General features: G+C 58.2%; 1 protein-coding gene across 1 annotated transcript; it reads left to right on the forward strand.

The window, feature by feature from the left end:
• Positions 1–10,612: 10,612 nt before the first annotated feature.
• Positions 10,613–12,567, forward strand: LTHEOB_11099 (Developmental regulator protein; the record flags this gene model as incomplete). Its single annotated transcript, XM_035507817.1, has 4 exons — positions 10,613–10,672; positions 11,062–12,181; positions 12,231–12,418; positions 12,475–12,567. The coding sequence occupies 4 exons, from the start codon at positions 10,613–10,615 to the stop codon at positions 12,565–12,567; spliced, it is 1,461 nt and encodes a 486-aa protein (XP_035366852.1).
• Between the last annotated feature and the right edge of the window lie 56 nt (positions 12,568–12,623).

Below are 12,623 nucleotides of genomic sequence, written 5' to 3' on the forward strand. Positions count from 1 at the left end.
GACTTGACAAAAGTCAAAGAACGGCGCCCAAAAGAAAAAGAAAAAGTACGGAATCCAGCCATGTTTCCTTATAGCTGAGGTAACTAGGTAGACATGCGTTCCTAACATAGGGATGCAAAATAAAAGATGCGAAAAACATCTCCCGATTTTGAGCTGGAGAACCGAAAATGTAAACTCAAGTGGTAAACGAAGAGACCAACGGTAGTAAATCTCCTCCTTGTATGGTCCTCGCTCGCTTGGGAAGAGTTGTTGCGCCAGTATCTGAGAGAAGGGAACAATAAATAAGGAAAGCTACGAGGTAAATCAAGTGCGTTCCTCACATGTGGCATGATCTATTAAACAGCACCTATACTTCCCCGAACGATAGAAGGAGAGGTGATATCATGCGCGGTTTTAGAAGACATTCTACTATTTCTGGTATTTAAGGTATACAAAGTATTAAATACCTCAGTATCGGCCTCTACACTGCACTAAACATAAACACACTAGCAACAACATCTTCTTCCACTGAACGAGGTAGTTCCCTGCCTTGCAGATACCAAACGATCCATGAAATTCTAGAGCTTCTACGAGAATCAATATTAAAGTGGGCACTTCTAGAGTCCAGTAATGGAATTCCGAGTGTTCCTAACCCGATCCCTATACCATCAGACTGTAACATCCTAATCATAGGGTCGACCAGCATGCGTTCATCCATTGTATCTCGTCAAACGCCAGTAAACGCAGTAGCACTTCTAGAGGTGAGAGGCTGAGCATAGCTTCCGACTCAAATTCAGAGATACAAGGCCTGTGGTGAGGAATCCTAGTTCTAGATCGAAGGCGGAGAGTAAAATGTTATTAATTAAGGGTAGTCCCTTCCCGCAGCCGATGGCTAGCGTGGATTTGTTTTTTTGCTCATGTCATGGGTAGTTGAAGCTATCGTCTGGATGAGAATGTGGAATTAAAAATTCTACGTACACGTCCGGACGATAGCTTCAGCTACCCGCATATGTTAATTTTTCTCAGGCAGAGCTGGGGCATAATTACGCTATGTTCTAAAGCCTTGCTATTCTTCGCGCTAGCCATCGGCTGCAGCACCCCTCCGTACGACGAGCAGAGGGTGAGCAGATTCGACACCTTCGGCATTTACTCTCACGTGACGAGTTTTTTTGCTGGTTCGACTGGGGTATGGAGTCGTAAACACAAACAGCATGCGACATGTTCGGTGCATCCAATAAGGAGTGCGCTCGATGAGGCACCTATACCAGACTTCGCTCGAATCCGGGAACATGATGCGTGAGACATCCACGTGGTGGCGATTTCAATTAGTAAACGCCGGGAGTTGCCTCGGTGTTCCTTAGGAGGCAAGAAGAGACGTCGATGAGACTCATGCACAGCATCTCAGAGCGAAGCTTCGATAGGACTTACCCAACCCTCGAAAATAAAGTTTCAAACAAAATCTTCGCTGGTCCAAGCTCTCCTTCACACTGGAAAGACAGCGTGAGAACAGGGAGAGGCAGCAGAGGACTGGCCGGATGGATTTACTGGAGGCTTCTGCTGCCTAGCCATGCTCTAGAATGCTTTGCTGTTGAGATATTACAACTACAAGTGGAGAGGGTTGAGAATTATGGTTTGATGCTTGCAGCGTCAAGTCCTTTTAAACATCACAGCTTTGACGTGAGCGTCGGCAGACTACTTAGTGTGACGCTAGCGTGCGCTGGCTTGCATTGGTATGGATTTCTGAAGCAACCGCGGCCCGCTTAACCACTTGGTACCTGTTCCAGAAAAAAATAATAAAAACCCAAGGGCAGTAAAGCATTGGGCTCGAAGTTCGGTTCGAGTGAGGTAGATGCAAGAAATACACTTCTTTGGTAGGCACTCAATGCCACTGCCCTAGCTCTGAGTCGGCGCAAGGGCGAATTCCGGACACCTTTCTGCCCAACATCCATAATTTTACCCATCGCACGGTGCGAATCCGCCACATCCGCAGTTCTACGAAGTCTCGTTGATTCTGCTCCGGGATTTCCGTATGCTAGGATAGTAGATACCGCCGTGCGTCGGTCAGGACTTGGTGACAGAAACGCGCAAACCACAGACGCTAATGGACGTGTAATTACGGGCTAAGTATGATGCGGAAAGGCGGTGCCGCAGGCCCGATTGCCACGGATTATCATCATCTGCCGCTTACCGTGGCTCTAGACGTACTTGGAATCATCCCCTTTGAGGCAGAAGCAGACTTCCGCCACCATAGCGGTGTAGCATGCCGCGCTCGCCTGCCGTTCTGGGAGCTGCAGGAGCCTGCAAGAAGGTCAGCATTAGCAGCACCTGTTGATTCGACAGAGAGAATGGAAGATGTCACTCCAACGCAACGGCTGCGGGAAGCGCGGTTGGGCAGGCCAGTTCAGTGGTCGGGCAAACAACACCTACGAATCAAACAACCAACACCCAACCAATGCCTGCCCGGTTAACGTTAACCACAACCACTCTCTCGCCGTGCAGATCTCGATCTGTCGAACCACCTCCAATCGCGACGAAGACGTCTCGTGCGGAGACGGCGGCATGCGGTAGGGCGGGCGGCTTGCCATCCTTCAGGGAGCGGGCATCCAGCCGCTAACCCCGCAGCTACCTGTTCAGCCATCCCTCGTCGCTCATCGGGCCTTTTCACCCGGGCTCCATTGGACCCTTACAACACGTCTCACCGGTCGAGGCGTTCGCCGACTCAGTGCTGATATCCAAGTTCCACTCCATGTCTCCGAAATGCCGTTATCGACACCACAGCTCGCCATCGCTTCCTACCGCGAGCAATCTATCCTTCTGGAGCACGCCACCCATTGCGTTGGGTTGCCCTTTGTCGGCCCCGACTGTTTTCTCCTGCTTTGCGTTGGTCTTTGCTTGCCGCTGACGTACGAGAAACCGGTTGCGCGCGGGGCACTTTCAATCTGCTCACGAATCCTGAGCGAGTGTGCAACGTTATCTAACGAGGCACCATGTTCAAAGAGTTGAACGAGTCCGTGACCCCTAAGCTTAGCTCTGGCGATAGAGCCGAGAGGCGAGAGTGGCGTTCTGAACGGCCAGGCTCCGAGGACTCTTGGCAGAGAAAGGGTCAGATGTGGCTGGAAATTGCTGAGTGAAAATGACTCGGGGCCCGGGCACGATGTTCGTTCCCTCAGGGCGCTCAGACATCCTCGACGGTCGAATTTACTAATTAATGTATTACATCAATTTTGGCCCCCACTTTTGATGCTATTGTACTCCAACACCGGCTCGTTCCGGCAGTCAGAAACGAGAGGCGTGGAGCGAAGTCCGGTGGCTCTTCGATCAAATAACTGTAGGAGCTGGTCTAGTTACCCGCACGGGAGCGAAGTGGGGAAGCTTGAGCCCGATATATTACAGCCCTGCGGAATAAGCCATAGCACCTCGTGGCTGATCCGAGTCTTTGTTCAGTGCTGGACTTCTCATGCAAGCAATTCTGGTAGCGCCAATCGAATATGCAGAAAGTCGTAGACCAAGGCGTAAGCGATGGGCGGGATGACGACAGCCTCATTGACCACAGTGATCTTTTCTAGTTTCCTAGAAATTCTTAATCTTATCCATGATATGATTCGGTGAATGGTTGGTCTGGAAGCGAATGTAGGCGAGATCTAGCCGACTTAAGGCACTCTAGAGATCTTTTGACTATCTTTAGAGGAATCTAAACGGGTCAAATCCTTGCACAGTCCGACGTCTTGTCGGGACCCGTAGACCTTGGCGAACAAATCGCGAACGTCGCACGTCATGATCTGTAGACACGACATCACTTCAATCTCCCGCCGCAAAGACACAGCTATTTCGATTGAAATCCTACGCAGGGGCTAGCTCCACTACAGAGCTTGAATGTTTCCTATCCCATCACCTTCTCCGATCTAAACCTCAGCAGCTGTTTGCTCGAGAGATCCGCTTATCGGACCGTCTAGAAGTCGGTTGTGCGGAAGCGACCCGCAGTCGACGGCGAGGAATCGGGAAACTCGGCGCTATCGGTATGCCGAAGATCTTCAGAAGGCGAGTATCGAGTCGATGGAATCTCGTTGGGGAGCTGTTTTGCCAGAGTAAGCCGGTTTCTGCCCCGGGTTCTCATACGATCAGCACAGTTCAACATCAGTGACCAGCACTCGTCTTGATGAGTGTAAGATCCCATCTGAGGAACCTTGAATGAGTGCAGTACGACTTGTATCTGTCTGATGAAGTACTGCTCACAAAATGACTCGTAAGTCCGTCGGTGATAGCGGTTTGAATGCAAGGTGTATGGGCGGGGCCGGCGCAGCCTCCGTTGGCGCAATCACCGATCCATGTTGGTTCAACGGCCGGCCCCCTTTTCACTGACAAGGCACCTTCTAAGGAGTTGTCGTGAATTCATCGCGACGGAGGTTAGCTGCGATTTAGATCCGGGGCCCACTGTCGTTTTATACAGTAATATGAGCGAAGATGGGAGGTCAGACGATTCCACGACACGGAAGATCGCATGCGGGAGAAGCTCCGCTTATAGATCTTCCAGATGGAACTGTGGCTGAAGTCTACGACGGATCGTGGGCATCTCGAGGGCGCCAGGTAGTTGCGTCTCACGGGAAACCGTCATCGCAAAGGCCTCCAGCATCAGGGGCAACGGATTACCTACCCCTTTTCAACACGCGCAAGCTTTGTGGCCCCCAGAATGCTTCAATAGTAAGGCAAGAGCATCGTCTGAGTATGACGAAATATGTATAGGCGGTGGGGAGGAAACGACTGAGCGGCGCCTCATCTCCCTAACAGGTGTTATGCGATCGAGTCGTACGGCGGCGTGTCGCTCGGATCGTGACGTACTTGGTGAATCTTAGCATGGCCACGGCGCTGGCACATGGTCGCGGTTTCCAGGCTTGCTGCGAGAATTAGTTGAGGGCCGCGACGAGTAGGGTCTACAGTGAGGTCCGAGAGAGTTGGCCCTCCACGCCCCTTTCCTCTCCGATACCCTCTGACCTCCGGACATCTTGCCCGTCGTCGGCTCGTCTGCAGCAGCATCGCGAGTGGGCCCGCAGCGTGTTCTATGCGCGGTAGACTCGGTGATTCGCAAGCCAAAAAGGAGATGCGAGATGTGCCATTACGGTGTCCTATATGCGGATTTCAGCAACGGAGGCTATTCGGCCTGACAGGTCGTGCACAAGGCATATCGAGATAGTCGTTAAGCAGGGAGCGTGGGCAACTCGAGAAGGGGCTCCACACTAGGGTGTCAAAGTAGCAGTGCGACAGTGGGTTCGTTCGTACTCGCGAAAGGAGAGAGTCCGTTATACAGGCGACCAAACATATCAAGGACGGACCGGACGCTATTATTCTGCCAAAATCGGCCCTATATCCTTGGGCAACAGGGCCTCTCCAAGACCGCAAAGGCAACTTCCTCTTGGCATGGGTAGTGCCTTTAGAAAAGCCCACCGTAGCACAACACCGTCAACAAAACCCCGCGGTGGCTCCTCGGAAAGAAGTCCGATCAGTGCAGTGAAGCCGCGTTGTTTGGAAACCAGAAACCGCCTTAGCCACACTTAGCTGCTCACGAGGTCGGGGGGCCTCAGTCTTCAGTCAGAGAAAAGTGAGACGCAGGTCTTTTTTGGCAGGGTTGACCGCCACGCAATTTGCGCAACAAGCGCGCGTGGCACGCTCGCTCTACAATCTGCTTTAGCATCAGCAGCCCCCTGATCGATTGACGACCAATCTTCGGTCAGAGAGTCCCAGAATGGAATGACTCTGGTTTGGGGGACGATCTTCCCGCTTGCGACTCAGGCCACGCTACACTCAGCTTCCCTCCCGCAGCCACAAGCTTTTGGGATCCTCATCAGTGGTTCCGGTAGCCCGCCGGCGCCGCCTCTGCTCCACACCCATGTCCCCGCTTGATCAGGCTTCTAGAAAAAAACACCCACACTTCCATGAGGTCTGTGACCAAGGCAGCGGTGCGGAGTGATCAGTGAAGTAAGGGTCCAGCGTTTCTGGACTCCGAGATCTGCTGCGCGGGCACGAGTTCGTTTACGACTTCGCCAGCGTTGCGGTCAGCTCTGATCGCGAGCGTCATTGGTCCCTTTTCGGATTCAACTCGATTCTTTTTTTAAAACCACCCAGCTCCCCAGAGCCGGATGTAGAAGACACCGCGTCCATGGAGGTAAGTTAACCTCTCGTAAAGGAAAGGAAGGAGCTCAGTGTCTGCGCGAGGGCAGGTAAGACAGGGGATACCCAGCTCGGCAATGGAGGAGTCGTACGACTTCCCGTCCGCCACACAGCAGCACTCGAATCAGAGCATACCACGAGACGTGCCGCTGAGGAAGACCGTTTTACCCACGGCTCCAGTGCGTCAGCAGGGCCTAGACTGCGGCATTGCCGTAGCGTATGCTGAGGCATTATCCAGGGAGCGGGGGCGGGCAGGAAGAAGGCGGCCGTCGGTTGCGATCCGAGCGGTTCTGACAACGAGCAGCTGGCTCTGCATGCAGAGTGACGGGATGGGGCCCAGTCACAAAGGGGTCGACGACACCATCACGCATTAAGCGCCGGCTCAGGGAGGCGACCCAAATTCTGAGGAGCTGTCATCCGGCTCTTCCATCACACCGATGCGATGGAATATGTGGCAGGGGTGATTCGAAGCGACGGCCAATCAGAGTCGCGTGCGCTGGAGTTCGATTGCACCTCCTAGAACGCCGCAGCCAGTGGGACCAGGCTGACAACAGTGACGAGAGATTGCCGGCGCTCGCAGGTGAGGGAGCAGGCGAGTGGGTCAGTATCAATCTGATCACATGCAGATCTGCTGGGCCACGCGGGCGGCAGATCCAGCGGCGACAGCCCACTGATGGGTTGACGATGAAGATGCGGCACAGGAAAGCTTCTGGAAGACGCGGGAAGGGCATTGCGACGGGAAGGCTAAGCTAATGCCACGTGTTAGTGGAGAACGAGGAGAGCGGGTACGGACGAAGCTGCAGCGGCCACCCTCCTTCCCTCGGGGCAGGGCCGTGTTGGCCACGCCGTTTCCGGGTGCTGAGCGATCGTGCGGTGCGCGGGGGTGAAGCTTGCGCGCCGCCCTGGTGTTGTGCTTGTGTGCTATGTTTCGCGTTGGTGGCACGTCGTGTGCAGCCACAGCAGCCTCTCAGCCGCGACACACAGCCGTCGCAGCCGCCGCATGCAGCGAACGTCGTTGCCCGCCCCCCTGGCTCCCATGGAACTCCCAGCCCCGTCACGTGCGCTCGTCTCCTGCCGCACGTTTGCTCCGACGCACGCTGTCGCCCACGAGGTGGCTGGCGGCGATCCCGCATCGCGAGCGTGTTTCTGCGCGAAGCTGCGCAGCGAGCGATCGCGGCGGCGAGCGGTGGTTCGCCGGCCGCCCTTACGTGCGGGCTGCGACATTGGAATGCGCTACGACATCATGCCGCCGCAAAATTCGACTCGCCCCTGGCTTGCCTTGCTGGACCTAGCCGCAGCCGATCAAGGTGCTCCAAGTGCCCCATATTCCAAATCGCCCGCCAATCGCGGCCAGTGCAGCCACGAAGCTCGCCGTTGGAGCTGTGATGCCCCGTTGACTCCTGCGGCTACCGCTTCGGGAAGCAATGCGAGAGCTGCTGAGTCGCGGCGGCATCTTCCAGGGCGCGGGCCCTCGCATGACGGCATTCTGAAGAGAGGCGGCGGGGCCTGGTCAGCCCACAGCACGTGGGCTGATGAGGCCTAAGGCGCCGTTCACGAACGCGGTGAGGGAAAAATCAGCAGATGCAGGTGCGAGATCGCCATGTCGGCCGACGCGCTAGCTTGCGGGTCCCGCCGCGGCCGAACGCCTGCTATATAGCAGCAGGCCGTCGGAGAGGGCGCCGGCCGCGCACCGGAGGCGTTTGGGCTCTGGCGGGCAAATTGGGACTTCACCCTGCGCGAAAAGGAACTGCTCACCACCGTGCCACGTGGAAATCGCTGCCGGCCCTACTTGGCTTCGGCGTCATGACTCGGCGCGCAGCACGGCTCAGGGCGGCTCGAGAGCGATCCGCGCGGTTCTCGTCATCTCGACGAGGCGTGCCGGGAATGAGCCGTCGTCATGGCACGGCTTATATCCGCAGAGAGCCTCCCTCCCAGCGACCGACGCTGCACCCGCGCCGCCGTACCACCTAGCCCGCCGAGATGCACGCAATGCGACCGTGCCTCGGTCGTTTTGCACCCGCCTGCAGAGGCATTCCATGCACTGGCGGTGTTCCTGTGCCTGGACCGCCGGCGTTAGCGGGCTCGCGCTGGCCTGCTATCTCCAGCCGCGGCTAGCCCTAAAGGGGCGACAATGCACTTCACGGTCTGCAGCAGCGTGCTCCTTCGCTCGCTATGGCCGCCCGTCCTCCAGTGTTCCGTCAGCCCGTGGCTGCGCTGAGGGCCGCACCGCGCTGCCGGGTCGCCAAGGTGGAGCGCGCTGTCAGACTCGTTTCGTCTCGGGTGCACACAAAATGAGTGTTTTGGATTGAGCGCAACGTGGGGTCGGCGTCGGGGGGCACTCCTGCACGTGTCCGGAGCAATGTGCGGTCGGGCCCGCTTCTCCCAGCGCGCGCCAAACGCGCGCACCCTCCGGCCAGCGCCGCCGCTCCCGCGCGTCTCGTCGCCGCGGGCGGATGCAGCACGCGCGGAGGACGAACGGGCGCAAAGTATAAGGGATGCAATTTCCAGCGCGCCGGCGTTGGCTGGCTGTGCGCGCACCGGTGTGGCGGGCGGCCTTGCAGCCAGGAACATGCTTGCGTGCCTGGCATTGGCTGAGAGGATGAAGGACAGCCGCGGCGCATCCCGGCCGCAAAACGTGGCCTGGGTGCGGGGAGGCACGTGGTGGCATGGGAGGCAGGCAGAGATGAAGATCTCAAGTCGATCCCCACTGCTGCGTCGTCGCCGGCTGAGCAGCGGTGTGGCCGTCAGCCCGGCGCGCAACACGTGCGGCAACGCATGCGACAGGTCAGCTTGCATGCCCGCTTGCAGGCGACAGGACTCATAACAGCCAGCCGCCCGGCTGTCTGCTTGCGTACGTGCAACACCCACCGCGCGCCTGTCCCCGCCCCGCTCCCCTCCTGCCAGCCTGCCCCGACCCGACGACGCCCGGTGGAGCGGCGGTTCTAGAATGCGACGCCCGGCCACCTTCTGCACCGCAGGCGGCAGGTCTCATCGCGCGTTACACGGCAACGGGGGCGTCCTGGCCGCCGACGAGGGCCAACGGTGCTGCAGCTCTGAAACCCGGGTCAGCACTTTGGGCCGGGCGCAGGCGTGTGGGCGGGCAGAGCTTGAAGAAAACGTGCTAGACGGCTGCACGGCCGAGAGCGCCCCGGATGAGAGCCGAATGAGTTGCAGCGGCTCTGCGCCGGCTGCCACTGGTGCAGTTGGGGCGCAAGGAGAGAGCTGCTGCTGGCGAGTCTGACGGCAGGCGCGGCGGCCGGGCGAGTCGCACCCACGCCGCCTTTTGGCTTTCTGTGCCCGGCTGTTGCCCGCTCTCCCTGCCCGCCCGCGGCGGGGGCCCCTGGCGGCTCGCACGCATGCATTCCAGCGCCCTTCGCCGCTTCTCGAACTGTCGCGCGCCGCGTGTGAGTCTGCCCGCCCGCTCCAGCTCCCGCAGCGCCGCAGGGCAGCAGCAGCGCCGGCGCGCGCATGGCATGATGCAGCGCGCGCGGCCGTGCTCGCGGGCTTGGGCTGCTTGGCGTGTCAGAGTGACAGCAATACGAACCCACTTATCTTGTGACAAACTCGATCTTGCAAGGATTATCGCGTGGGAGCCACAGGGGCCGAGGGAGGCGGCCGCTGTGGCCGGGGCGCACTTGCGAGCGATGGCGGACGCCATACGATCATCCTAAGGCCCGCGTCTTGCTTAGCCTTGTTGGAAAAGGTCGGTCGATTCGTGAAGTTAAACCCTGAGCCGGCTAGTCAGCGTACCCACCTTTAGGCCAAAAGACTCCCTCGCGACGCTCTGATGCCGCATACTACTGCTTCTTCTCCCTCGCCCGCCCGTCTCGAAGCTACGTCGAGACCTCTTCCCACCACCACCACTCCTCCACCCACCCTCTCCACCACCACTCCCTCCGCACATCGCTCCGGCTCCCGCAGCGCGCCGCTTTCCCGCCCAGCGCCCGCTGCCCCTGCCCGCCCTGTGCCTGCCGCCCCGGCTCTGTTGCCTCGCCCAACCCAGCCGGCCGACCCCAGCCCGCACCCGCAGACTCGCCCTCCACCGCGGTCTGGGAGACTTCAGCTGGTTGTCTCGCCGCCGCTCCGAGCCTGACCCGCACGAGTGGAAAAGGCACTCGCCCGACGAAGCGTCATCGCCGCCCCAAGCCCACGCCTCCGCAGCACCAAGCCCTGCGAGGCCGCAAATCGCTGACCAGGAATCGCGCGACGGTCCCGACAATCCGAGTGCGCAATCGGTGAAGGTGCTGCCACAGACGCAGAGCGTGCCCCATCCGGAAACGCCGTCTCACAATCCCTCCGCGCCACTCAAAACTACGGCCTCACCCCGCCGACTGTCGAGTGCCGCGCACAGCAGCTCCCGCGACTCGTCCATTGACCACGGCGTGCGTCAGCATTCCCGCCTTCTATAAACCTCGAGAAGCCCGCCTCCGTCTCTCCAGCACAGCACCCCGCTCGCGCCAAGGATCCCAAGATGCATCAGACTTCGTCGAGATTGCTTCGGATGACCGATGATGATCGGCCATTCACGAGAGTAAGTCCATTGCCCCCTTTCCGCTTCGCATTCTGCCCGCCCGTGTTCCCATTTTGTTCCTGGCTCGATGGCGGAGCAATTGAGCGTCCAATGCGACGCTGCGGGGCCGCGGACGGCGACACGGGGTGAGGGGATGGCCGTGGCCATTGGCCTTCGGCCGCTGAGCGTCCTGCCGTTGCTGTCCCACAAGCCTCCCGCCCTTCCGGAGTTCCACCATGGCTCTCGGAGCACGTTTCTTAGACCGACAGGCGTCATCGACTGGGCGAGACATCCGATCGCTTCGGATCTGAAAACGTGTCGGGAGCGGAACATTGATCTGTCGTTGCGTTGCTTTTTTGATCGCTTGCCGCCTCCCGGGATCCGAACGCAGCTGACACATCCGCCTGCAGGATTTCAAAGATCTCTTCTCCACGCTCATGGTCAGCCTGCCCCTGACGCCGCATCGCGTAAGATGGCAAAAGGTCGATCACAGTTTCACGTCGGAGGAGGCCATGACGAACCTTGGCTCGCTAAAGTTTTCGCAATCGAACCGCATGCCGGATCCGAAGGATCCTTCCAGGATTGTCACCACCACCACCACGACCACTTTCTCAATGGCCAAGGAGATGGCTCGCTCGGTTTGCCAGAAGTTCTTGGAGGCTCGCTTTATTGAGTCTGTTGAAGGAAAGTCGGATTTCATGTCGAAGACGTCGGTTTGGCAAATGACCCCTAAGGGAATGCACGTGCTGCAGCGCTTCTGCCAGCGCAACGGCATCAACCAGAAGCACGTCTACGAGGTCCTCGACTCTCCTCGCAACACGATGCACTTGGTCATTCTGGAGCGTGAGACCGAGACGGATAAGCTTAACCACGATAATGCCACGACCGAGGTCGTGTTCCGTCGTTTCGTCGGCCAGGAAGGCCCCAATGCCAAGGCAAACACTGCCCAGGCTGATTCGGATTCGCTGAATGAGTACTCGACTGGTCTGGTCGGTGTCAAGATGGCAAGAGAGCGCAAGATTGGCGATAAGGTCTACATGAACACGTTCACCGGAAAGGCCGCCGTGGACTGGCTTATGGACTGCAGTACTATGGTTGACAAGAGGGAAGCGTTTGAGATGTGCTCGCTGTTCTACGAGTTCGGTCTCATGGCACCCGTCGAGGCGTTCCCTAACAGCGGCCGCTTCCAGCCCACCAAGAGCGCCATCTACTACGTCACGGAGAAGGGCCAGAGGATTGCCGGCTGGATCCAGAGCCCGAAGACGTCGCTCAACGGCGATTCCGCACCTGCCGCCAACAGGCCCCGTGAAGGCACGACCAGGGATTCCAACGCCAACCGCATGACCGTCATCATCCGCGACCCGGCACTCCGCCTGCTTTTCAGAGAATTCCTTCGGGAAACGCACTGCGAGGAGAACTTGTCTTTCTACTTGGATGTCAGCGAGTTCCTGGGTGGTTACAAGGCTGCGAAGAGAGTGGCCTCGACGCCGAAGCTCGAGATCATCAGGGAGACGCTCGCAGCAGCATACAGTGAGTTCCCCTTGCAAAGATGAAGGAAATCTCGTCCTAACCCGAATAGGCTTATACAATGCTTTCCTTGCCCCTGGCTCTCCTTGCGAACTCAACATCGACCACAGCTTGAGAACGGCGCTTGCCGCCCGCATGACCCGCGCCGTTGGTGACGACGAGGCTATGGTGAGGAGCTTGGACGAAGTTGCGACCCTGTTTGATCAGGCACAAAACTCGGTCTTCAAGCTCATGGCTAGCGTAAGTGCTCTACACAACATGATGTACCACCGGATGGTGTTCTCACAACTCTGCAGGACTCCGTTCCCAAGTTCATGAGGGAACCCAAGTATGCCTCGGTCATCCGCGACCGCAACCTGGATGCCGCCCCTGCCGTGGCCACCTCATAAAAGCGAAGCGAAGCCTGTGCCTCGATCGCCCCAATCCGAATCAGATGCCATCCCAC

The sequence above is a fragment of the Lasiodiplodia theobromae genome (genome assembly GCF_012971845.1).
Source record: "Lasiodiplodia theobromae strain AM2As chromosome Unknown scaffold_44, whole genome shotgun sequence".
NCBI classification, from domain to species: Eukaryota; Fungi; Ascomycota; class Dothideomycetes; order Botryosphaeriales; family Botryosphaeriaceae; genus Lasiodiplodia; species Lasiodiplodia theobromae.